The 27484-nt window shown below is 37.4% G+C and overlaps 2 protein-coding genes across 6 annotated transcripts in view; one reads left to right on the forward strand and one right to left on the reverse strand.

Moving 5' to 3' along the window:
• Positions 1-7023, reverse strand: part of FSCN3 (fascin actin-bundling protein 3) — a 29839-nt gene extending 22816 nt beyond the window's left edge. For 4 of the 5 annotated variants that reach the window (XM_072401955.1, XM_072401951.1, XM_072401952.1 and 1 more), the window contains exons 1-3: positions 6893-7023; positions 3456-3588; positions 875-1577 (exon numbers count right to left, since the gene is read on the reverse strand). In XM_072401955.1, coding sequence (XP_072258056.1) covers positions 875-1577; positions 3456-3566 — 814 coding nt within the window. In that variant the 5' untranslated portion in view covers positions 3567-3588; positions 6893-7023. The remainder of the gene's footprint in view (positions 1-874; positions 1578-3455; positions 3589-6892) is intronic. The other variant, XM_072401954.1, reaches the window with a different exon arrangement.
• Positions 7024-7027: 4 nt separating this feature from the next.
• On the forward strand, positions 7028-15198 carry GTF3C6 (general transcription factor IIIC subunit 6). The gene is made up of 7 exons (XM_072401957.1): positions 7028-7079; positions 9468-9592; positions 11127-11207; positions 12241-12304; positions 12445-12489; positions 13209-13316; positions 13656-15198. Exons 2-7 carry the CDS (start codon positions 9500-9502, stop codon positions 13949-13951), a joined length of 687 nt encoding a protein of 228 aa, XP_072258058.1. The 5' UTR covers positions 7028-7079; positions 9468-9499; the 3' UTR covers positions 13952-15198.
• Positions 15199-27484: the final 12286 nt, after the last annotated feature.

Here is a 27484-nt window from a genome sequence, read left to right on the forward strand (position 1 = left end):
TAAACTAAAAACCCATGTTCGTTCTTTTAAATGGACTGGATGTTCACTAATGTTACATTTTTGAGAATAGAATCCCTAAGAATCAGACCAAGAGGAGAGGATCCTGCCTGAAGATCTACAATCTAAAAGTTGGGGGAAATATCACACATTAGGAGGGGAGATATGTAATGGTGAGTAGTAAGTAGAGAGTCGGGGCAGCCCTAGCAAAGTCTTGGAGCTGTGTGTGTGAGGAGGTTATGAGTGAGGAAGTCATCAGTAGGTCATTGGAGGAGAGAAGAGAGTGGCTAGGGGTGTATTTTTCTACCAGGTAAGAAAGGTGGGACAAAAGCTATGGAGGGATTTGAAGCCAAAGCATTAAAGCCAATGAAGAGAACTACAAACAGAGACAGCAGAAGAGGAGCGGTGGGAAGGATAGACTAGTATGTCTGCAGCATTCATATTAGATTGTAAAGGAGAGAGTGGGGTTAGTGGAATACCAGAGATGAGAATGTGGTGGGTGTGGTGGTCTCTGCAGGCAAGTAGGGGTGCATTTTTAAGATTTTGCACAGGTGAAAGTGACAGGACCTAGAAATTTTCCCAATATGGGGGTAAAGGAGAGGGCAGGATCGAAGTTGACGCCAAGACAATGTGCCTGAGGGGAGGGACGAATAACAGTATTTCTATGATTCTTTGCATGGTGCTGCATCTAGGGTCAGTTGATGAATGTAATAAAACTGCATACTCAGCATACATATAATCAGCATACAACATGCAACAAATAAAATAGATAATCATTTTTTACCACCTTTATCCCATTTTTTACTCCTTAACCAAATATGGTTTTGAGATACAAATAATTAAGGCTGCAGAAGCTAACTCAGAAAAATATACTTGCCATAGAATATTGTCAGATAGCCATGCTTTCGAGATTTCAAACTGACCCAAGGTGGACATCTCCTTATAACAAACCATTCTTGATTTGAGAAAGGTTTCTGCCCAGGAAGAAGAATGTTTTGTGTTCCCTGGGGGTACATGAATAGTCCTTCTTGATTTATAAATCTAGCTCTGCAGCCTGGCCTCAAGTCCATAGCAAATGCTGTCTTTGGAGAAGACTCTTGTTCCAAAGTGCTCTCTGAAGACAAAAATAAATGGTTGGCTGTTTCGAGATAGTATTTTCCAGATCTAAATCTTAAGACAAATCCACAGGTCTCAAGGTAGGGTGTTGATATGTCTACAAGGACTCGGTGTTGGTTAACATCAGTTTGTGCATATTTGTCACTTTGTGGATGATACAAAACTACATGAGCATGTAAAGCTAAATGAGGTGTCCACTGATGTTCTGGGGACAGCACTTCCTCAGAGCAGAAAACATTTTCTTCATCTGATTCCAGGTACTTTTGGGAACTCAAAGACTTTAAACTCCAGTTTTTATTTTGGTGTACAATTAATAAAAACAGACCCTGAAGATGTTCTGGAGATTCTGTGTAACCGCAGTTAACATTTCCTTCCTTTGTAACCAAAAGGTTTAGCCCTTCTTGGGATTTTAAAAACACAACAGGCTTGCCTTCTCTGGTGTTTACTTGGGTCATTTCCCAAATCTAAAAGAACAAAGAAGGATGAACACAGTTTATAACAGCTCAAAATGTTACAACATGCCTAGTATTTCCTAACTAGATAAATAACATTGAAAAATGTGCACAAATTTAATATATATACAAGCCTAAATTATCTGGACTTATCTTTGGTTAGCAATCTCTGCAAAGGTATCAAGTAAGTAGTAGTAAATGAATGAACACTGTGTTAACAGGCAGGGAGATCACATGATCATGAATATTTATATCTGCCTACATGATGGTAACTTTCTATTGTATACATTTTGTTCATTGGAAGAATGGTGTTTGTATTCTGAAAACTGGTGTGAACATATATATGCAAAATTTGATGCAAATAAGGTAGGTAATGGAAAAAGACAAGGGTGTCTATTAATTGGAGTATTTTACATAGGATTCACCCAAGGTATAGCCTAAATTCATTGGTTGGGTGAATGTTAGGTAAAAACATTTATAAATAAACCCCATAGATGCAAGTGACAAAACAAAAAAGAATTATAAACAACATATTAAAATTACAATTTAAAAGTAAAAAACAATTACCTATAAACCTCTGAACAGGAGGGAAAGGTAAGTAGGATATCAGGTAAGCTAGGCTCATATTTTTTAGCTAGGACAGAAATTATGAGTAGTAAATTGCAAATGAGTCAGGAGCTAGGGTCAGAACAAAGACAAAGTCAAGGCAGGCCCACGGGCAACATATTGAGGTACTCAGGATAGCCTCTAAGAATGTAAAAGGGGATGTCAAACCATTACCCAAATTAATTTAATTTACCTTCTATTTCCGTTTGGCCATAGTACAACCCTAACACTGCTTTCTGCATTTAAATCTTGCTGCACATAATGGGCCTAATTTATGAAAGCTCTTCAAGGCTGGAGAAGATACACTTTTATCAGTGAACCTGGGTGATCCAGCAGACCTGGAATGGATTTATTTTCTATATCTATTTTATAGCAAATGTTTTCAATCCTGGGCCAGATTCATTCCAGGTTTTTTTTGATCACCCAGGTTCACTTATGAAAGTGTATCCTTTTCAGTTTTGGATAGCTTCAATAAATCAGGCCCAATATACCAATTAATTGTTAAATTTAGATCCAGTATCTACAGCCGTTTCTGATGTGAGAAAATTTAGTTAGAAGCGATCTTTATATTCTCTATGGAGGAACATAAACTATGTAAAGAATTTCATGTAATGTTATTAGAAAATCATATTCCTGGAGCTCAGGAGCTAACAGGGAGAGTTGTGCACCAGGTTTACTTCTTTCCAAATCTAATAACCTGGCTCTGTCTGTTTTTTTCTCCAGACTGGGGGCACATGCTATATTGTCTGTGAGCAAAACTACTACAGGTCCGTTTGTTTGTGGCTTGCTCAGTAAGAGAAACAGACAGACATTAAAACTTATTGGTTTGACAGTGATAGTAGTCTGTGTAACAGGGTTTATTTTCAGGGTTTGTTTTATTTGTTTTTTCATCACTGCCATTATACAGCATCTAATATATATGCAATGCATGAGACCCCTTGCTTATTTATTTTGTGGACCTGTGATTTTCCACCTCTCCTGCAGATTTTAAATATTTTCCAACCAGTCATGAAGAACAGCAACGTCCTATTCCACTACCAAGAGAGCCACCTTCAGACAGGAATATGGGGAACAACCAGACTTAGTAAGTCTGTAATGGGGAAAAGATGATCTTCTAGGAGCCTACAGGTTATACTGGTGCCCATTTCATTGCTCTTTGCTTCCGTTTGTTTCCAGGGGCTCAGATTTCAGACCTTCTTTAGGCACTTATTTATAAACAATACTGCTAGTTTATTGTCTTGGTAGCCCAGTGTACCTAAGGAAATCAATAAAATTTTAATATACCTGGTTTATTTGTAACTCAGACGTAGAGGTATTGATGCTATTATGGCCATGTGTAAGGTATTTACCAGCCTGATTAAGTAAGCCAATTTTCATGGACTCTCCAAAAGGCATTACAGTATTCAGTAGTGGTTTCCTTTTGATGAAAAATAAAGTTAGCAAGTTTATTAAAATGAAGCATACCTTTAGAATAGTATTTTCACCAGTCATACACTATTATCCTTAAAACCCAAGGCATAATTTTCAATTAAAGCCAAAATTCAGTTTAAGATAACTAAAGTAAATACATTCTATATGAGGTAAAACAAAAGGTGGGTAAGATTTTCGTTTTTTTCCTTACGAAAGTAGAAAAGCCTAGAGAGAGACCCTTACTCTCTATATGGAAGCAACTGTCCCTTTGAAAGGTCCAACATGCCCTCTGTTGGAGTCAGTGCTAGTGCTCTCCATTCAAAGCTCAAGACTTGACTAAATTCCTGGAACCTCTTAAGATGTTTTTTAATATAGGGCAAACCTTAAAATAATTTTCAGGTCTTAGGTAACCCCTAAAAATAATACCAAAATCCAGAGCTTACAACACGTTAGCATAATGGCCAGTGGGAAGAATGTCACCTTTACAGATCACTGACAGCATTGGTAACTGACCTGAGGGGCACAAATTGCTTATTGCTCAAGGAACCCCTAGAAACCTCTGGAAGAACCCCAGGTTTATATGAATCCCTGGTTGAAAAATACTGTCTTAAGAGAAACCACTGCTTGTACACAGAGAGGAAGAATTTTTCCCTTGAATATACTGGCAGAGGGCAGGATTTTCTATTTATCCTGCAATTTCTTTCTCGCAAAAGGGGTACCTACTGAGAATACACAGCACCTACTGCAGATGCTAAAAGTGTTGTATACCTGATATTATATGAAAAAGGTCCAACAGAACTCTGTTGGAGAGCCAGGTCAGTGTATAAACCTACATAGATTTTCCATTAACAGTAACAAAACACATTTTCATGTAGCAGCCCAGTTTTGCAGCAGAGGACACACCATACACAATCTATAATTATATTAATAAATAGGAACTTCATATCATACAAAAAGGTTGTAATGGGAATGTAAATTGATAAAGTAATTCAACACAAGTAATTAGACTGAGGGGAGATCTCTGATGGGGGATCCCCTTCCTCCCAAGACACTGCGGAGGAGGGGGGTTCCCTATCCGGTGTTCTAATGAAAAAAATCTACCAGTGAAATAAATCTACCACGGGGCGTGTACAAATGGGTGTGTACAATGACATCCCCCTCCTTTGAACCCCAATTCCTCTGGAATGGGGAGATGTACAAAACCAAAAATGTAGGTGCAAGTGGGGGACACCTGTGACTAACACCCCCTAAAATTTAATTGTTAGGCTATCATCAGAACATAAAGAACTCTGCCCATCAAAAAAATCTACCGTTACACATTGCTGGAGGCACCTGAACCCCAATTTCTCTGGAACAGGAAGGGGGTACAGGTGAACAAAATTAGAGGTGCAAGTGGGGGACACCTGTGGCTAACACCTCCTAAAAACTCCACCCATCAAAAAACCCCTACCCTGTTACACATTGTTGGAGGCTTCTAGCACCTAAACCCCAATTTATCTGGAAACGGGGGTACAGGTGAAAAAAATTTGAGGTGCAAGTACGGGACACCTGTGGCTAACACCTCCTAAAAATTCATAAAAACTCTGCCTATCAAAAAAATCTACCCTGTTACACATTGCTGGAAGCATCTAGCATCTGAACCCCAATTTCTCTGGAACGGGGGGGAGGTAGTACAGGTGACCAAAATAGAGGTGCAAGTGGGGGATACTTATGGCTAACACCACCTACAATTGAATCGCTAAGGCATCGTCAGAAAATAAAGAACTCTGCCCATCAAAATAATCTACCCTGTTACACATTGCTGGAGGCTTCTGAACCCCAATTACTCAAGATTGGGGGGTACAGGTGAACAAAATAAAGCTGCAAATGAGGGACACCTGTGGCTAACACCCCTTGAAATTTCATCGCTAAGGCATTGTCAGAACATAAAGAACTCTGCCCATCAAAAAAATCTACCCTGTTACGTTAGAAGCCTTCAGCTTCTAATGTAACAGGATGATACGTTAGAAGCTGGAGGCTTCTAGGGGCATAGTTCAGTGTTTAATTTATTTCAAAGTAGGCCTACACATGCACACTTGTTGTAACAGGTAAAATTAAAAAAATATTAAAACTTTTAAAAGTTTATAAACTGTGTTATGTTTTGCGGCTCCAGACTATTTTTCTTTAGTGGAAGAGGAGGCAAAATGGCTCTTTTGATAGTAAAGGTTGCTGACCCCTGTCCCAAGCTTCAATATATCCTATTTACAAGACTAATCACGCTTGTCAGGAAAACACAACTGCACTTTAATAATGGGTATATTTCATTGCGTTTCCTATATATGGACAGCCTAGAAGGTGTTGTATGTAGACGTATTATGTTCTCCTCCTTGTAACTCTGTATATATATATGTGGGTTTTAAGAACCATCTTTAAAACAAAACTAATCTCTCCTTGTTCTTCCACCCATGCCATCATCTTATCACAGTTCCTCAGGATTCAGGGGTGATTTTCTTTACAATGCAGACCCGATGGAAGAAACCTCCAGACACAGAGACTGCTCTGCGACATTGAAGGTGTGATTTGTTTTGTTTTTGGTTTACTTCCGCTTTAAATGTCTCCAAGGCTGGAGAAGATACACTTTCATCAGTAAAGCTGGGTGATCCAGCAAACCTGGAATGGTTTTCTTCAAAGTCATTTGCTAGCAAATGTTTTCAATCCTGGACCAGATTCATTCCAGGTTTGCTGGATCACCCAGTTTCACTGATGAAAGTGTATCTTCTCCAGCCTTGAAGAGCTTTAATAGACTGGGATATTTACGTCACATATACCACAAGGATGTGAGCTGCTTCTTCCGTACATATACCTGACATCTGACGTGTCATCAGGGGCTTTCCTGCAATCTGAAAGTAGCAATCTCACACAAATATTGTCACTTTTTTTTACATTTATAGGTAGACATCATCTTCCTGTGCAGTGAAGAAGAACCTGGAAGAAAGAAGATGGCGGCGCTGGACAGAACAGTGGGGAAAGAAGAGGGAGACCCGGGATTCACTGGCAGCAATTTGTGGTTGGATTGAGGGCTTTTCATATGTAATGGTGATTTTTTTATCATGAACATTCTATTGTAATAAGTGAAAATGTATTTGCTTGTCATAAACCTATTATTATTAATAATATATAATATTTTAAATCGTAGTTAGTGAAAACGTATCTGCTTGTTATAAAGACATCACATAATAGCAGAATCTTAGCTCTCATTCCTTGTCTAGCATCACTGGCCAGTTATAAAGAGTAACATAGAGCAGACATGACTCCATATAACCTCATTATACCTTCATTACAGAACATTACACCCTCATCTCTCCTGGTACTTCACAGAAAAATATCTGCGCAATCCACCACACCGAGCTCATAACCAATCATAAACCAAGCCACACAAGTACGTCATCACCGGAAGCACGTGACATGTCTTTACTTCCGGGATCCACAGGAAGACGGAAGTCTGGAGGAGCTGTGTAGGTAGGCTGACATGAGGAGTGGTGTGTCACAGTTCATGGCAGGCAATCTGTCATGTGACATGTATGTTGGGGATAGCAGACACGTACAGATAGTTCGGGGGTCTGCCTTGTGCCCTCCATAGGCGCAGTACTTTTCATATAAATACTTGGAAAACAATATCTATAGATGTTCTCAATAAACAGCGTCACGATTCTGTCTGATATGTTTGAGTCACTTTATCATTCACTTCCATGTCCTCTGATATGAGGGGGGCCTCTCAGCTGTAGCAGGGTCACGTGACACTGCTGGAGGGTGGACATTACACACAATGTTACCATAATGGAGACTTCCTGGGGAACTCAACTCAAAATCCCCACAAAAAAATCCATTTAACTTCAATCCCGCAGGGCAAGCTGATCCATCCGGAGGTCTTTTCCCTCGGGTCCCACATCGTCCGAGTGCTGCCATCTTCTCCTCTTCTTCTGGTTCTTCTTCCTACATCATCCAACCCAGGCGCAAGATTGGGTGACGGAGGATAGAAAAAAACTTGCCAATCTCACTGCGCATGTGTGACATCAGCAAATTTTTCTCTGCACAAAAAGCCTCCTTCTGCGCATGTCTGAGCATCTCGGTTATGTGCAGAAGGAGCACCCACGAGCCTCCCGGGAAGCCTGATGTAGGTATCCTGGGAGACATTGCGCTCCCACTCATTCTCGATCAACTAGGCGATTGAGAATTAGGGGGTGGTGCTGCACCCTTTTTTTGTTTTTGTTTTTTTAAAAGGGTGTTGCACTTTAAAAAAAAAAAAACAATTTTTATTTTAGAATAAAGGGTTGTTTACCCATTTATGGAAAGTGAAAATTCTGGGTTTAGGTACACTTTAAGTATTGGCCACCCATGTAGATCATTGCTTTAGAATGCATGCTGACCAACACACTGCACACATGTAACCTTGCTGGGGTGATTGTAATGGCAACAACACATTGGTACACTATTTTGGATACTTTTTTAAATATAAAAACCATTATATATTCTGTAAACAGCATGAACATTTACACCAAAGGATTGCCCTAAACTCAATTAGAGCAAAACAAAATAAAGTTTTATAGATGGTTCTCTAACACAAAGATGTTCTGTAGGTTGTTTCTGCATTGGATTGGGATGTCTATGAAGCTGCTGCCCCCTTGTGTCCAAAAAGTACCATAAACTGTAAAATTACAATCTCCTTTGTACATTTTGCCATTGTAAATATAATTTAATAATTTGTTTTATAAATGCCTATTGATCATGTGATTACTGCAGAGCTGTCCTGTGTAGCCTCAGGGAGCCTATTACATGATTCCTGGTGCTACTAAAATATTAGTATGGAAAAATGTAGGGAGTGGTTTACAAAATTTAAGAAGCTATCTGGCAGGGCTTAGTTCTCAGAAATGCTGTGTTCAACTCCATGTTAGAATTTAAGAGAGATTAATAGGTTTTTTTTTTTTTTTTGTTATTGGTATATTTACCCAACTTTTTTTATTTCTTGACACTTGCAGCATAAGCATGTAAGCAAACTCTGTAACCACGATAGCATCAGACAATATTCTTTATCTTTTAAAAATTTGGTTGTGTTATAAAAATACTGAAACTGTTTCTAGCAGAAAACCAACAACTCTTTCATCTCCTTACAAACAAAAATATTGGTTCACCTTGAACCAGGGACTTTTCATTCATCCACATAGTTTATATACAATCAGTTTTTATTCACAAAGAATACAATTAGAACACATACAAAAGCCAGTTGTGTATTCTATCTATTTAGTCAGCAATTGTATATATATTTCATCTCATGTGTGGTATACACTTTAAAAGTTCCCTGAGCTCCTGATGTGTTCAATCCAGTATCATTAGATATTGCAATATTATTACAAACGTTTCCACAGTAACATTGTTCATAATAACTCTTCCATCAATCTTGTTAGGGGGGAGCCATTTGGATGCCAAATATTGTTGGTGGGGGGGTTGCCCAAGCTCACAGTTCACCAGTATGGCATCATAATGCTCATCCATGTGAGCGTGCCATCCCATGTGAAAGAGCTGGCACAGTCTTTCATCTCCCCTCGGTAGTATAAACCCAGGAGTACCCAGGGTAGAAATTGATAGAGCACAGTCTGTAGTCAGTCAACTCCAAGAGATTGCAGAGGTATTCAGAGTATAATAGAATAGGTAATGAATTTGATAAAGTTGCGCTAATATTATATATTTACATTTAAATCTTTGAGTTTTCAGAAAATAGAAAATTTGGGGATTATAAGCATGTAATAAATATTCATTTCAGCCAATCAGAACAGGTTAAATATCCTGTGCAGGGATGTACTGCAGAGATTTATTACGTTTCCTTTTAATTCATTTTGTTCTGGTTTTCAGTTTGTTGTAGCTGCTGAACGGCTCCCTACAACATGTCCTCCAAACGTCCTGTGAATACCAATGTCCAGCAGGCCAGATTAGAGGCTAATTGTGCTCCTAGCAGTGAAGATGAATATGAGGAGGAGGTAAGACAAAACCAGGTGTCCTGGTTTGATTTAATACAACATTTTCATTATTTTCCAAAATGCGTTTAAAATACTTTGGCTCCTTCAGTGGGTTTTTAATGAGCCAAGACCCAAACTGAAATACCACATTGAAACAAACGGTTTAATGTAATTCTGTCTTTGAATGTGCAGATTTTTAATATCATTTTCACTCAATGACAATCTGAAAAAAGAGTGGGAAGGGGGGAAGGGAGTATAGGCTTCTTTATGACAATGACTTGCTGTTAACACAGATTGTTCAACACTGGTAACCAAAATGATACAGGTTAAAAGAAGGTAGCAAATACAGCTACTAGGATTTTATTGAGATAGAGTCTGAGGTATTACTTCACTGTGTTCTGAAGTAGTACCTTATTGAATCCAATAAGACGAAGTTTGAGTAAACTTTTCTGCCTTCTCAGTTCCCATAGTCATTATTTCCTCCATGCAATAGATATCACGCACCCTCCTCAGCCATTCGCTTACTTTTGGGGGGTTCCTGTTTCCAGCATGTCGGTATGCATGCCTTTGCTGCATTGAGCAAATGTCACAAAAGCGAATGCTTGTAACTCTTCTTGGAAATATTGGAAAATGGAGAAAGCCCATGCCTGTGAGTTTGAATGTAATGTCAGCCACCCCTGCCCAAAAACTCGCCAGAAGGTATGTAAGAGCCTGTCCGGTGCCACTTTACATCTCCAGCACCTGTCATCGGCGTAGGACTATATCTTTGTGAGTTTAGCAGGTGTTCTGTACCAGCGGGTCAGCAATTTGTAGTTGATCTCTTGGTATTTGTTGCTAATTGCCACCTTTTGTCCAAAATATAGCAACAACGTCTGATCGTCCGTAAAGGACATACCCAGTTCCTCTTCCCATTTAGTAATAAATTTAGGTGTAGACTGTGTTTGTATTTCTAATAGCGTTTTATAAACATAGGAGAGGGTACCTCTAAATTGCTTTTCATCGAGGCACACTGATTCCAACGAAAGCAGTGGGCGTTTAAACTGTGTTGGTGCGGCTAGCGGTCCTAGCATATATGTTAGTTGTATCATGCGCCAAACGTTCAACACAGGTAGTTGCTTATCTTGAAGTTGCGAGATTTGTGCCCATGAGCTATCTGCTATAAAATGTAGGACACTTACTGTGTCTCTCCAAGCTCTTAAAAATGGGTCTGTATGACCTGAAGGAATCAGGGTGTCCAAGCACAGACGCCATAGGGGAGGGATAAGTGGAAGAAGAGCATGATATGAAATATTTAAATATTGTTAAAAGTGTGGTACCTATTATCGGATGTTTTAGCGTTGGTTTGGTGCTGGAGACATCTTCTAACCGCACCCACAGTTTTGTTTGTTTGTTTGTTAGTACACCAGTCTATCAAACGTGCTATGTGTATTGCCCTTTGGTACAGAACCTGGTCTGGAAATGCCATTCGTTCGTTTGCTTTAGGAAGTCCAATTGTATTCATACTAATGCAGGGGATGTATGAGTGGTAATGTTTGTTTTTATGTCCTTTTCTCAGGAACATTTGGTATCAGTGGAGTTAACAGGAATCATAGATTCTGACATTTTGGAAAAATGCAACAACAAATGTAAAATTTTGGTAAGATACTTGTGTGCAAGAGGAACATGTGTTTTATCATTGTAAATGAGTGAGTGGATGTATGTGTATACACTCACCTGCCACTTTATTAGATGCACATGTTTAATTGATTTTAATGCAAATATCTAATCAAAGGAAACCCAGAAGTGGGTTGATTTACACAAATATATAATGTTTAGGGAAATACCCCATTTACTTATCCCTTATTTGTGCCAATTCCCTGTATGAAAATGCCTTATTGATGCAGGAGGTCAGAGGAGAATGGCCAGATTGGTTCGAGCTGATAGAAAGGCAACAGTAAATAGCCCTTTATTACAACTGAGGTATGCAGAAGAGCATCTGTAAATGCACAAAATATTTGAGCCTTTTACCAGATGGGATGCAGCAGACCACAATGAGTGCAGCTCCTGTCATTGTAGCATTCAGATGGTAGGGTCAGAATTTGGCATCATGAGTATGTAAACATGGATTCATTCTATCTTGTATTAACAGTTCAGTCTCGTCTTGGTACTGGAATGATGTGGGGAATATTTTCTTGTCCCATTTTGGGCCTCCTAACACCAGTGGGGCATCATTTAAATGCCACGGCCTACCTTAGTTTTGTTGCTTGCCATGTCCATTCTTTTATGAACACCATCCTAAAACTATATCCAGCAGCAAAATTCTTCATTTCACAAAGTTAAGCTTCAAGAAACAGTTTGAGAGTAATCTTTAACTGGTTTCTTGAACATGACAGTGAGTTTACTACACTCATATGACCTCGCAGTCACCTAATCTCAATCCAATAAAGCACTTTTGCGATCTGGTGTAACAGATTTGTATAATGAATGTGGAGCTAACAAATATGTAGCAACTTCCTGATGCTGTCATGTCAAAATGGATGAATCCATATGCAATGTTGACAGTTAAATTTATACCACAAAGCATCTGAGGGCAAAGTGTATATGCATGTATGTGTGTAAAATATTCAGTGTACTGTTCTTTGCATAGAACATTGTATGCTGTATTTTTTCATATTTTCAATTTCATTCAGGGAATAAACACAGAGAAGCCCTTCCTACAAGTTGACAAATATGTGTTTGCAGGAAAATATGAAGGTAAGACTCTGGTTGTGTTCATTTCTCAACTTTGTATGTACGCTTTACACCAACTAGTCTTTGCAAGCAAATATGCTTTTTTCAAGCAGTCCTTGCAGTGCGATGCCAACATAAAACGTTTGTTGTCTGCCTATTTCTAGATGCTCTGGGCACTTGTGTGATCTTTGAAGAAACACCGGAACATGGTAATTGAAACTATAGCGTTATTGTCACGTGTTTGATGGGGAAGGATAAATAGCTTGTCTTTAGTTACCTTTGACCTAGGTTACGGTAAGGCAAATGTGTCACTTTGTCATTACAATACAGAGTAACAGTGTCTATACAAAGGACCCACTTATTTTATTCTTTCCCCCACACCCTTGCTGAATCTTTCTCTGCTACAGGAAGCACAATATCCTTTGACAGTGCTCAGGCCTAGCACTCAGAGATCAAATGACTGGGGAAGTGATGTAACCTTTCATTGACACTGGTGATTTCAGTATAGGTTTAGACATGAGAAGAAGCATGTTGCCAAACAGCTAGTATATTTTGAAAAATAGCGTGTGCATGGTCTTAATTTTTTTTTGCTCACATGGCTTCTTAATTTTTGCATGCAAACATTTTATTTTGACTAGCTATAGCTGGCGTTATAGTTGCTGTAAGGCACTCCTTAGTGAAGCCATGCTTACTGTCCTATAACAAGAAAAGCTGAGACTTAATAAGTGAAAGACTTTGTGGTTTGAGATCCAGTAAAAGCAAACAAGCACTCATCTGTTTTACCGTGCATGCAATTTATGTAAAGAAAATTTCTGTAAATAATATTGTTAGTTGTGACAGTTGTCTCGACCACATCAGTTAAATTGGATATTTGGATTTCATTTTCATATTGTTGGATCCACATATTTACCTATACTTTTCAACACAGGAGATGGGGATAATGCAAAACCAAAACTGAAGTACAAATGCCACACTGTAAAGAAACTAAATATGACCAGGACATTTTTAACAGAAAAGAAAGACGGTGATGAAGGAGGTCAGTATTTATTAGGATTCATTTATACATTTATATTCATTTATACAGTCCTTTTTTGCACAAAGCAATGTTTTCTCTATTGTATCATCTCTAAATCCTGTTCCCAGCCAATGAGAATTAGGGAATGCAAATATAACTTTTAGATAAATATGATTGTTGATAATCCTGCTTATTGTTTTAACTTTTAAGACCTAAAGGTGTTTTTATTTGATTCTATTTGAAAATATAGTTATGTTTGTTAAACAGAAAATAAATCCAGAGGTGCTTTGTTTTAACACATTTTATAGTTCACAGTACTATGGATTTATAACCCTTCTTTGTATAACTTGTTGCTTGCAGGAGGAAAAATAGAATGGTTTCAGATTAAAGAAGACAGCAATGCTAGCTGGCCTCAGATGGTATGCAGTTTTGCCCAGGAAAATGAGGAAGCAGATGAGTCTGCTAGTGAGGAGGAGAGACATGAGCAGTTGGATACATCAGCCGAAGATGTTGGACAGACTGAACAGAGAGTGGATCCAGGTGGTGACCAGCACTCTCATTCTGAAATAAAAGGGGAAAAACAGTCAAATAAGGGGGAGCAGCATATGGACAAAATAGAAAGTGTTACAGACAAAACATTAGGAACAACAGAGTGAGAATGAATGTGTCATCTAAAGAAAAAGGACAAAATATATTGTGATCAGATTACCTGAATATTACCATGTACAATGTGATTCTGATGTTTTTTTTATACAGAGTTTATATATCTTCTCATGAAGACACTGACATAAGGAATTTGCTTGACATTACTAGCAGCTAAAATCAGATCAGATTTCTGAAATTCTTTTTTCTGTTATGGTTGTCTTAAAGAATAATATTACCTAAACCTGCAATTGTGGTTTTAGGAGAGAGCTTCATAATTTTGTAAGGCGCTGAGTGTCCAGCAACAGCCTCTCTCTGATACTCTGGTTTCAGCCTCTCTCTGAAACATTTCTGGTTTGGTCTTTCATTTCATCCAGTTTTTAACCCTAGCAAGAGTGTTTCAATTATCCTGCTACTGTCACAGAATGAATATAGAGACCAAAGTTGAGAGTGGGAACCACAGTTGTTAAGTGAGTTTGGAAACTTGACTCATTTAATCCCAAGAAAACCACAAATTTTGGCAGCTATTGGGACATTTGGGCATCATTGTTTTGTTATACATTTTTTTAGTGGACTATAGTGGGCAGTTTATTAGTGTAAACATTTGATTTACTAAAAAAATGTATTTTAGAGTTCAGATGAACGTGAATGTTTGTAATTTTGAATATAAAAGAATATAAAAATTTGGTATAAATAGTGAACATAGCTTTTTCTCATTTACTTACTTTCACTTCCTAATGTGAACATACACAATTCTATTTTTCTTTTTTTTAGTAAATAAAACGTATGGAGTTGATACTCAATCATGTAGTCAGCTTTGACATAGTAATCACATGCAAGATAATAGTTCCATTCTCAAAGTAAGCCTTCAGCCTGCAGATGCTTGGGAAAATGCAATTGAACTTAATTTAAATACTGGTATTGTCAGACAGTACTACAGTATTAAATATAACAAATTAATAGAATTAAATATAACAAATGTAGTCATGCAACTGTCATAGATTTAGGGTAAAGGTAACTGGCATGCACTGATGGCTGTGTTGGTTTTAGTGACCATTGGTCCAAAAAATGGTTAAATCTGTTCCTGCAATAAATGGGTGCTTACCCATAAAGCATATAAGATTGGAAGTGTACATTATTATGGGACATTTAGAAAGCTTATACAAACAAGTTTTTTTTCTTTCATACTGAAAATGTACTTGCTACTACTGTTTATGATGTCAAACATTTTGTATTAAGAATAAATATATATCTTGTTAAATTTGTCTGCATGGGGAATTTCTCCTGATTTTAAAATTTTTTAGAGTGCTGTCCTCCTTTACCATGTGTTTTTGTTGCCATGTTTTGATAGACACTTTGGTCTGGTTATTGCTCTTGCCATTCATAAATGTATAACTTTATAGTAGTTTCCTATCATAAATACAAATGGAAACAAAATATAGTTATCGGCTATAAAATATGTAAATTTAATCAAAGTTGTAAATATGTAAATTGAGTATTACATTTGTTCTAATATATTTATGGCAATTATACAGTTTCACCACAGGGTGTCAGAAAGTGAATGTGACACAATGAAAAATGTCAGCAATGCTATCAGGATTCTTTATCAGTGTTTTATCACAGTGAGAGTTCTGTGTTTAGGAAACAGTGCAAGTCATCACTGTTCAAGTGCAAGTGTTTAGGCATGTGTTTATGGCACACTTATTGGTAGAAACTAGCAATAGTTTTAGCTGTGTACTTTCTCAGGAAAAGTATCTCGAATCTGTTACTGATGAGCCAGGGAAACAACTTTACCAATCCTTTATGAATTATTAGGGGGTCATAAAGCTTTAGTAAAAGTATACTTATTTTACTTATACTGCACAATATACTTAAAAACAAGATAAAACATAGACAACCCCAACCCATGGGGACAAAACTGATCCCTGCAAGATTTACATGTGTATGTGTACACCAATGGGTATGTGAATCAGTGCAATTCAGATCGCTTTAGTGTAATAAACAAGGGATATATATATATAATATATATAAATACACACTGTCAAGGACACAAATATGGGCACCCTTGCAAAAATGTCAGAAAATACACAACTTCTTACAGAAAATAGTTGCACTTACAAATGTTTTGGTATTGTCGTGTTTCTTTTGTTGGCACTGGAAGAACACAAAAAAAGCAGAGAAAAACAAATTTACACTGCTGTCACAAAAACATAAATAAGCCAGATTGGAGTTTGCTAAAACTCACCTGTGGAAGCCACAATCCCGCTGGGCGAATATCCTCTTGACAAACGAGATAAAATACAGCTTTTTGGTAACGCACATCATTCAACTGTTTAAAGAAACTTTCAAAGAAAAGAACATGGTCCCCAACAGTCAAACATGAAGGAGGGTTCACTGATGTTTTAGGATTGCTTTGCTGCTTTAGACATTGGTAGTCTTGACTGCATGATATAAAATTTGAAGACTGCCAAAATAGGCCCAGTGTCAAAAAGCTGTGTCTCAGCCCAGATGTCATGGATCATAAAGCAGGACAAAGACCTAAAGCAAACTTCAAAAATCGGAAATGATTTAGGACAAATGCTGGAGAGTTCTGAAGTGGCCAGCAATGAGTCCAGACCTAAATCTTATAGAGCACCTGTGGAGAGATATAAAAACTGGGGATATATTGGGAGAAGGAACCTTTCAAATGTGAGTTCAGTAGAGATGTAAAAGACTCATTGAGTCAGTTATTTCTTCCAAATGTTGTGCTACCCAATATTAGGTTGAGGTGCCAATAAATTTGTCCAGGCCATTGTTGACGTTTTGTCTGGAATGTCTCTTTTTTTTCTCTGCTTTTTTGTGTTCTTCCAGTGCCAACAAAAGGCACTATATAAAACTAAAGTATTGGGGGTGTTGGTGCACTCACAATACTTTATATTGTATAAAATATGTATCACCAGGTTTTTTTTTGTAGTCATCAAATCCATAGGCCTATAGCAAAAATATAAAAAAGTGTTCTGTTCCGTAAGGGGTATACAGGTGTGGGAACTGAAATGGTTAATTTTCAATACTTGGGGTTGCTGTAGTTCTCCTTAGATACTTATTTAAAAAAACTTGAATAATAACATGCTTAGTTATAGCATTTCCTGAAACTGTGTCTCTGGTTCATTTAAAGTGTTGTTATATTGTAAAATAAAAATAAAAATTTGCAGGCAGGTTATAATGCATGTTCTTTTTGTTAATAAAACAAACTTACGTGCTTACATTCACAGTCTTTTCTGTACAATGAGCTGCACATGCTTACCTCAGTATACAACTTAGCATACCAGGCTGCCGGAAATTAATAACTCACACGCAGTGGAGAATTGCATCATTCCCCACTGGCCAATCAAATGCCGGAATGGAGTGAGAAGAGGTGAGTATACTTGCAAAATTGCAAACAGACAGGTACATTTAAATTAATGCAGAAGCAACATCATCTGTCCCTTCTTCAATAAAAAAATATATTGAATGCATTTTTTTTTATTATTATTTTTAATAATTATTTTTATTTATTATTATTATTATTTATTTACTAAATTTTTGTAAAGTGTTGTAACCAGCACCATTTCTTCTGAAGTTGTTATATTATTAGATGATCATTGCTGATTTGCACTTGCTTTCTCAAGGGAAACCAGTACAGACAAAGCAGGCTACCACTGCTGTCCCCTCTTTCTAAAAATGCTGATTTTCTGGTTGTCATGCCGGTCATCTTCCTTCTGTATTTTCTCTGTCACTGAGCCAGTATCAGAAGCCATACAGATAAGTTCCAAAAAAAAAAATCATACAACTAGCATAAAAACTTTAATGACAGTCTATGTATTTTTCTCAGCATGGTTAGCCTTTAAATAAGCTTCTGCGTGACAAGAGTATCTAGGCATCTGCAAAGTGAATTGTTTAATTAGGGTTCAGTAAACTTGGGTTACATAATTGCTCTGATGCATATTACTGTTCTTGTAAACATAAGAGAAGTATTGAATGTTATTTGCCTGACGTCCTTACCAGTGTTCATGTTCCTCTCTTAGGACTTTCCTGGCCTCTGCTAATAACAGGCCTGCAGCATGTTTCCAACAGATGAATGATTCTCAGGAGAATCCACTTAGCAACCTTACAATAGCGCAAGTACATCTCTCCAGTGAAATTACCGGAGAAACGGTGTGTTTGCCAGTCTAGAGCTGCTAGTTATACAAACAGATTAAATATAAGCTCAACAGCATGGCAGATACTTTTGGAAGAATTCCCTTATATCAGTATTTCATCTGTATCCTTCTGTAAAGTCCTGATAAAAGATTTTTCACTACAAATTTTCCAATTTATGCAGCTATACAAAATTTGCATCATATAAGAAATTTTATTGACACAAGAAACATTTAATAAAACTAATATAAATATTGGAAATTGTGGGGAAATATGGGAATTGCCATTGCTGATCTCTCCTGAAAAAAAACGAGTTCCCTGGCTGCTCTGTTGATTAATGATGTCTATGCTCAATTGCAGCCCCTGTATTTTTCTACAAGATTTATTTAAGGAGTCCTTAATGAAAATCTTCACCCTAGGTGAAGTTTTTTTTAGAGGACCTTATGTTGATTTTGCTAACAGATGTAATCTTACCTACACATGTGTTTGATGGAGATTCTGGTTAAGCAAAGTGCACATCGAAGCGATAAGATAGCATTAGCCATGCACACAGGTCAAGTCCTTGTTTGCACTTATTATCTATAGCAAGCCTTTTTCAAGCACCTTGTGTTTACTATTTCCCAGAACTGGGTTTCTTTTTCTAACATCTAACCATGTCCACGGATTTTCTGAGCTGATTTTGGCAATTTGTTTTTCATGGTATCTGCTTTCTCCTTTACAAAGCTTAAGAATATTTGCAAAAAGGATCACTGGCAACAAATCACCAAGGTACTCTGTAGAAAAAAAGCACATGAGCAGTTATCTAATGAGAATAAACAACACAAATTAGTAGCATGGACATGTAATATAAACATTTTATTATTTTGTAATAATAACTTCCTGTGGCACAGGGCCCTGTTAAATATAGATTTTAGAATTGCTGTTTTCCCATTGTCTTACACAAAAGCTTCCAATAAATGTTTTAGTGATCTTTATTGTTTCTGTTTACTACACAATACACAAAATTTCTTAGTTCCGATGTGAAGCAGCAATAAAGAATGTGTGTGGCATTGATGTTCCTCTAAGGCAGGGGTCCGCAAATTTTTTGGACTACTAGGCCATTTCAGGAGGTCAAGAAGGCACACTAGGCCAGAAGAAACAAGGTATCCAAAGGAAAGGTCCAACCGTGACTGCAAGCGATCAGCCTCAGTCTTCCGCTCATCCGTTCAACTCGCGATAAAGCGAAAATTCAATTCCAACAATAATTACCTAGGGGTCCATTAGGCTGGACTGGAATACTGGCTAGGCCCTATCTGGCCTAAAGGCCGGGGTTTGCCTACCTCTGCCCTAAGGTTTCAGTGTAGAGAAGTTAGAATAGAAACTCTTTAGTATTGTTAGCTTACATATTTTGTGGAGGCCTTGTATAATTATATTATTAACAAACTATTGGTAATCTTTTTCTGTAAAAGTAATCAACTTTTGCATAAAGTATTACAATGCAATCTACCTGATGTAGTGTTAATTTTAAAGGTTAAGCATATTTACTCTTGTCAACTCAACTAAGTAAAAATAGTTGAGAAACAATTGGTGGGTGCATTTTGTGTTGTTTTCGTTCTCTATCAGTTTGCATCATATTGTACCCAGTCTAACATTTCTATCATTTCCAGCCTGAGACAGTGTATATTTCATAACATGGAAAGAGATAAGCAGACCTGCCTTGACCTTAAAAAACACATGGAACTGTGTTATCTAAGGTTTGTATATAATATATGAAACTCAGGAACAATACAAGGTTTTTAACAATTTTTTACATTTTCATATGTAACCTCTACTAATTTTTACCATATTTCTGCATTTTACCTCTACAAGAAAACATTTCAAAAGACCTTGTAACTTTAATGAAGGTATAGCTATGCAAGTATATGCAAATATTCCACAAGTGAATATATGTATCAATGCAGATGTTCTGTTTACTCATAGACAGTCTATGGAAACATGGCACCTATACAAATTGCAATGAGCACATTCTTCATTATATAAGAACAGGGAATAGGATAGGGACATTTCCCTAAAAGTACCGCTTCTCCGTTTAGCAGTTTGCAATTTAGTACCATAAACTGGTGCCACACTCTTTCACTTGTCTAGGTATAAAGACTTATCTCAGAGAATTTGTACCTCATTGAGGATGTGATAGCTATATCTTTACTGAATTTGATCTGGGTAGCATCAATCTTATCTTTGGGTCCAGCCTTTGCCTATATCGTTGTATTTAGAAACTTGTACTTTTGGATTCAGATAATCTGCTGTCCTCAAATATGCCGACAGTAAATTCAGAATTCTCTGCCCCTGGTGGCAAAGGCCTACCTACGCCCATTAACTCCCACAGAAGAGTTATTTTGGCTTAAGGCCTGGGATGGGGATACCACTTCCAAATCCAAATAATGTGGAATACCGTTTGAAGGAAACTTTCTTTTTGGGACATATTTAGAAACAGTACTTGTTATTATTATTATTATTATTAAACAGGATTTATATAGCGCCAACATATTACGCAGCGCTGTACATTAAATAGGGATTGCAAATGACAGACTAATACAGACAGTGATACAGGAGGAGAGGATTGTTCCTCTGTAACTGGTAACAGATTATTATCCAAACATAGAAGTTTTCACAAAAACAGTTTTAGTGGCCAACAAGGTAAAACTCAGCCCAATAACAAAGTCACTAACAAACACCAAGGGTTCAAAAAAGATGTGGTACTTTAAAAAGGAAAATGGCAAAAGGGGTGTTCTGTTCTATTTATATCATGTCTCATAAGAAAAGACAAAGCAGTGATGCCAGTTCGTGCAAACCATCAGTTCTACATAACAAATCTGCTAGGAGACCAAAAGAAAGATAAAGCCATGTTGGAAAATATCTTCCACCTAAGATCCAAATGATAAACCATCTAGTACCAGTAGAACACATTTTCCAGGCCATTTTTTAAATTTATTTCTACTACAAAAACCTTCAAAATGCTAGACGATGCTATATTTCTATCCGCCAGAAAATGAGGTAGGCTGTATCTTCAATTTCTAACACAGTGTGCAGTGAAATCAGAGCAATTTTAGTGGAAGAGAGGAGATAAAGCTGGAATTTATAGTTTAGGGGATACAATGTTACTTTCTACTTTTTTTGTTTACCTGACAAGTTCATTTCTCATTTTTGTTACATTATGAGGTCAACAAAGGAGTATTCCCAAAATACGTAGGTTACCTACTATTCCTTACTCTCTTCCTAGCTGCCTGGTTGTCTCTAGCATTAACAAGTTTTTAGTCACTGACTTGGAACAAGTATAGAGATCAGTAAAGTCATATTTTTTGTGAAATAATGATGCCATTGGATCATCATGACAACCAGATAACTAGCATTTTAATAGGGTGAGTTAGACCTACATACTTCCTTTTTACAGGGGTAAACCTGTAATGACAGAAATGGATATTTCCATTGCAAATGTCTTAAAATGCTAATTGTTTGGTTCCAATGCTAATTCAGTAGAATCAATAACTTCTAAGTCACTGACACAGATAAAGTAGATCTGCGTCTTGTTTTGTATGACTTGAAGATTTGAAGCCAGAGATAGCCAGGGAAATAGTATTTTCAGATAGAGATCAGCTTCGCCATCCTATGTATTTCACTTTTATTAGCAACCAATAAAAACAGACATTTACATACTTCAAACTGGTAAATACAAAAGATTGTCAAACAAAAACATGAGGGAGCTTACATTTTTGTAAAAATATTCATATCCAATAACTTTTATACGCACACAAATAAACTTCCATTGGAACAGTAAGCAATCTACTATCAAGTTTCATTAATTACTGATTTTATATTCAGAAATAGAGAAAAAGAGAGGAGAGAAAGGGAGAAAGAGAGGAATAAAAAAGGGGGGAGGGGCTGGTAAGGGACAGAAAAGGAAAAGGGGATGGGAGGGAGGGGGGCGGGGCTTGATAAGCAGTGGAGGTGCCATAGTGTCACGGTAAAGGGCGGAGTAGCCGCAAATAATCTGCAGTGGCCTTGAATTCTTCCCAATAATACCAGGTACGTATTGGTCTGCGTGTAGAGCGGTCACCTGTACTCATAAGCTCCTCCATATATTGAATATTGTTTACCCTGGTCAACCATTGTTGTACAGTGGGCGGAGCAGTTTGTCTCCACAGCAGTGGGATGCAGGCCTTGGCCGCATTTAACAAATAACGCAGCAGCGACCTTTTATAGTATTTCCTCGACATTGCTGATATATGAAGCAGAGCAAGCTCCAGTTTATCCCGTATCCATACCTCTTGTCAGCTTTTGCACAATATCAGCAACAGCCGTCCAGAATGAAGTTAGACAGCTGAATGATATTCTTACTTGGATGTAATTCATGAAATTCAAATTGCTGCTGAACCCTATCTGTGCCTAGTGGGAGCCTAGTGATTATCCCAAACAGAAATGTGGGTCATGTAGAACATGGCAAAAGCAATGTGCAAATGCAGTTTCTTTTAAATACTGCTCTTTAGTTTTATTATCTAATATACTATAAAATACATTTTAGTGAATCACAACTATTTGTTTATAGTCTTGTATATGCAACTGTCTATAGTGTTGCTATTTGGATTCAGGGTAAATTTTAAGTTGACCATAATATTGGCCATTAGGTTCTGGTTTACAACAATATAATGATATCAATGTTAGATCAAAATTCTGTCGGGATAGAAGCCAGAATCTGCTTGAGATAGTATAAGAATATTTTCACATACTGAATATAAAACAGCAAGCACTGAACAGCACTGCTGCTTGTGGACTGAATATTTTACCATTTTTTTTTCAGTCTGACTGGAATTTCTTTATTGTGTTACTAGTGGCACTTTGTGTTACTAATATGAAAATAAATAAATTGATACAACTTACAGTGGGGAAAACATTTACAGAGATTCATGCTGGTTTACCAGTGGAAGGACAGGTGGACAACCAATTTTGGAGACTCTGACAAATGTGAGATTGTCTCCCAGTCCTGCAGTATATTAATGGTAAATCTCTATGCATAGCCTTAAAACAGACAGTAATGCACACAAATTTGGATTTCTGCATTGCTTGGAAAATTCAGCAGTCAATATTTAGGCTGGATGTAAATACAAAGTTATCTGTAAATTAAGCATTTTTTTCAACTGATTAGACAATTAGTCAAAATGTTGAATTGTTCAAATTGATCATATTTATCTATGTTTGGTTAACCACGTTTTGTGTTGATATCAATATAATCAAATATAACGATGAAAATGATTATAATCAAAATTATCATAATACTGTAAGCAGATTTTATGTTTCTAGAATGCCTACTACTGTCCAAGAGTCAAGTATTGAACATAACAATACCGCCGGCCGGCATCTTCTTCACTGAGAAGGCACCCGACGCTGGAGAGGGAGATCGACGCTGGAGGACGACGCTGGAGAACGACGCTGGAACACGAACACGAACATGACGCTGGATGATCACAGCGGGACCAGGTAAGTGATCGATAAACCCGAACTTTTCTCACTGTATTTTCATACAGTGAGAAAAGTTTGGGTTTATCGATAATTGCAATTTTTTTAACCCGAATCAAGGTCGGGTTTAACTGTCGGGTGGTTAAAAAAAAATGAAAATTATGTAGCAGCAGCAATGAACAGCATAGATATTGTTTTTGATTCTCCCAGTTGCATACTGTTTTTCTTACACACTCATGTATTAAATATAAAATTTATATAATTAAATATAGTATGTATCCTACCCAAAAAAACATAGGAGGACTTCTAACATATTCTGTATTCCAATACAAAAATTATACAATGTTTAACTGTCCCAAAATGGATATGAAATCATATTCACATTGTTTCTAAGTATAACTGTGAAATCTAATAGAAACAAGGATAAAATCTACACAAATCTGATGCAGGCTGGTAAATTCAAGATGACATAATTGGTTCCTTAACCTTTAAGAGTTAGTTGATGGCCAGTTTCTTTTTAATCTTAACTCCTAAAGGAAACTTGCACTGGGAGAGAACAAAAATATGCTTGTTGCCATTGCCATTCGGACCTAGTGGCTTCAGTTTTTTGAATTGATGGCTGAGGACAAGTTTGCAGCAACACAATGTTTTCTGGGTTTCTGTGGGGCTTCGCTTGGTGCATGTTTTTCTGCATCATGACCTAGAAGTAAAACCTCAGGAGATAAATTGCAAAGTCATTTGAAAAAATCATTTATTATAATTGTAATAAGTACAGCAAAAATAATGTAACAATGAAAAGTCATGTTATTAGGATGTGTTGCTAATATTCATCTAAATTATTGGCTCCAATAAACGTACTATGATTTTATCAGCCAAATAAAATGTAAAATGTAAAAATCTAACCGGTCCCATGCAGTAATGCAGTAATTCTAAAACCGTACTACATAGCAGCTCATTGATTGCTTTGAGGGCACCCTGTGTTACAACAATCCTTCAGGCACCTAGGTAAGGAAGATCCAATTATAAATTCAAAGGTGTGCCAGCACAAGGGACCTATAAAACATCCAAGCTTTTATTAAATCCCAATAAAATAAATAAGGTTGTGAATTCACACTGATGCAGTTACATGACAAAGTTGTGGATCGCTAACAATCCTTCTTAAAGCATCAAAATAAAAAGGGCATAACTAACAGAGAGTTCTACATATTTTAAAAATGTGGTTTTACAATTTGATTATGAGATTGTTTTCACATCCTGAATTATAAATCTTTAACACAATATGTAAATTGTATCTTAGGGCTATAGATGAGTATTCCTGTGTAATGCAGGCTTTTACTTTTGAATTAAGCATAGCTGAAATGCAGGTAAATAATGTAAGTGTGAGCAATCCTTTATTCAGCAACCTTGTTCTAAGACAGTGACGCCAAATGACTGTTATCAGCTCAGAGCAGTATAGATAGTGACACCTAAATTAGATTTTAAAGCTACGTACACACGGCAGATTTTTATCGCCCGATAATCGGCATCGGCCAATTATCGGGCGAAAATCTTCCGTGTGTACAGTCGGTGTCGTCCATCGTCCGGACGACCGACCTGCCGGATCCACGGACGATGGATGACAGCCGATCGTAATGAAAGTGAAGGGGAGAGCGCGCAGCAGGGTGCCGCTCCGTCGCTCTCCCCCCTCCCCCCTCCATAGAGCATGAACGGTGCTGTATGTACAGCATCGTTCATGCATCTTGCAGCCCCTTGTCGTTGGAAAGGATCGTGAAAGATCCTTTCCAACGACAAAAATTGCAAGTGTGTACGCAGCTTTAGTCCATTTCCAAAGAAATCATATTGTATGTATAATTTTGTAGATAGCTCACCTTGTAGTTTTACCAGATAATGCTACCTTGTGCAAACTCATTTCAGGGAAATGTGTTTTTGGACTAGCTGTTGGTGTGTTATGGTGTGAGATTTACTGTTGCTGACCTGACCCTGTGACTGTATGCTGCCTGGACTGACCTCTTGCCTGTGACTCCGACTCTGCTTTTGTCTTTTCCCTTCCATACCTTGTCTGGTGGACTGAGTGTCTGGCTCAGTATTTTGGACTTGCCTCAGCTGGAATCTTAGTACTGCATTACCTGTGGGCTCCTGGTCCTCTGTAGTACCCCAAACACCATCCCTTGTGCACAGAAGTCCTGGGGGCAACCATGTGCTGGGACGGCACAACTGGCCTCCCAAGGCTGAGCTAGCTATAGGTGAGTGCTGGACCAGGGCCTTACAGGTTGATATTTAAATTACAGTGACTGATTTACCCTCAGTAAATGCCACATTACCTACTTTATAATTATGCCTCATGAAAAATTTCATATTCAATATAAAACAATATGGCATTGTTGATATTCATATAAAATAAATTACTTTTAAATATGTACATACAGTATGCAGACATGTGAGGAGAAGTCTCTCCAATGAGGACACAGATAGCATTAAAAACCTGACAGAGGTTCTTCACTTTCCTACTTTAGACAATGCTAAAAACAAAACACAATTTGTCTAGAGTTGTCTTTAAAGCATAATCAATTTGTTGTTTATTTTGCTGTAAATGTTTGACTAGTTAAATAACTCTCTTCACCCCCTAAAAATATGTGCTTTGATACTATATCACAACTTGCTGTCCAGGTGAGCTTTCTGTCTGCCAGGTACACCTATGTTCATTCTGTTTGTTTAAAGAGCAGTATAAATTATTTTTACACAGTATTTATATAGTGCTATCATATTATGCACCGCTGCACAAGTCCATAGTCATGTCATCAACTGTCCCTCAAAGGGGCTCACAATCTAATGTCCCTACCATAGTCATATGTCTTTAATACAGTCTAAGGTCAATTTTGGGGGGTAGTTAATTAACCTAACTGCATGTCGTAATGTGGGGGAAAACCCACGTAAACACAGGAAGAACCAGCAAACTCCATGCATATGGTATCTAGCGCTGTAAAGGCCAGAGCACTTACCTCTGGGCTACCGTGCTGCCAGGGTTTTATTTACATCTGTGTCCTTGTTAGACACAATAATAAAATTCAAAGTGCACCGACCTACTCAAATTAATCTGATTTTTAACCAATTTAATTTACCATGACTCTGTAGTTGTCTAAAAGTTTACCTAAATGCCTATTAGACGCATAACTGCATTCTTTCCCTTGTCATTCCTTCACGCCTCTGGTGTAAAGGTTACCAATGGTGTGATATTTTTATTGGAAGAGGTTTAATAAAAAAAAAAAAAAACATTGAACCTAACATTATTCTGTTTAAAATCTGGGACTTCTTGATATATAATAATTGATATATTTATCTAGCAAGCCACAATCACACAAGTCACTTTCTTCTGTGAACCCCTCAGCTGACATGAGTTTCATGTAATTTAGTTGCACTTCATTACAACTAGTGGTTAGATTCCAACTTTGATTGGAGTTTTTTCCAGCCTCAGATGTCCTGCAAGCAGGCAAAAGTGCCATGCCCTGGATCATTCAATAACAGGCTGCCACAATGCCTGTGTCCATCTTCCTCCTCCTTTCCCACTTCCACCTACTCTTCATCTGCCTCTCCTTTCATACATTTTGTCTTTCTGAATGTGCTGATTCCATGACTCCCACCCATCCGTAACTTGTTCCCTAAAACTTAACACTACCTGTATGGGGGTTTTACCTTGTCACCCATACTATAATTTCCCATAAGACATTCCCTAATTTATTTGCTTAGCCTCACTTTTGCCTCCTTCATTCTAATTTGTTTCTTGTTGTTCTCTACCCTATTTGATTATCCAAACAATTTTGGTTACGTGAGTTACTACATGTTATCACATAAACTCAAAGATATTATCTGTTTGTGCATGTATTACATTTTTTGTTGTATTCTTG

The sequence above is a fragment of the Pyxicephalus adspersus genome, chromosome 2, assembly GCF_032062135.1.
Source record: "Pyxicephalus adspersus chromosome 2, UCB_Pads_2.0, whole genome shotgun sequence".
Lineage (NCBI taxonomy): Eukaryota > Metazoa > Chordata > Amphibia > Anura > Pyxicephalidae > Pyxicephalus > Pyxicephalus adspersus.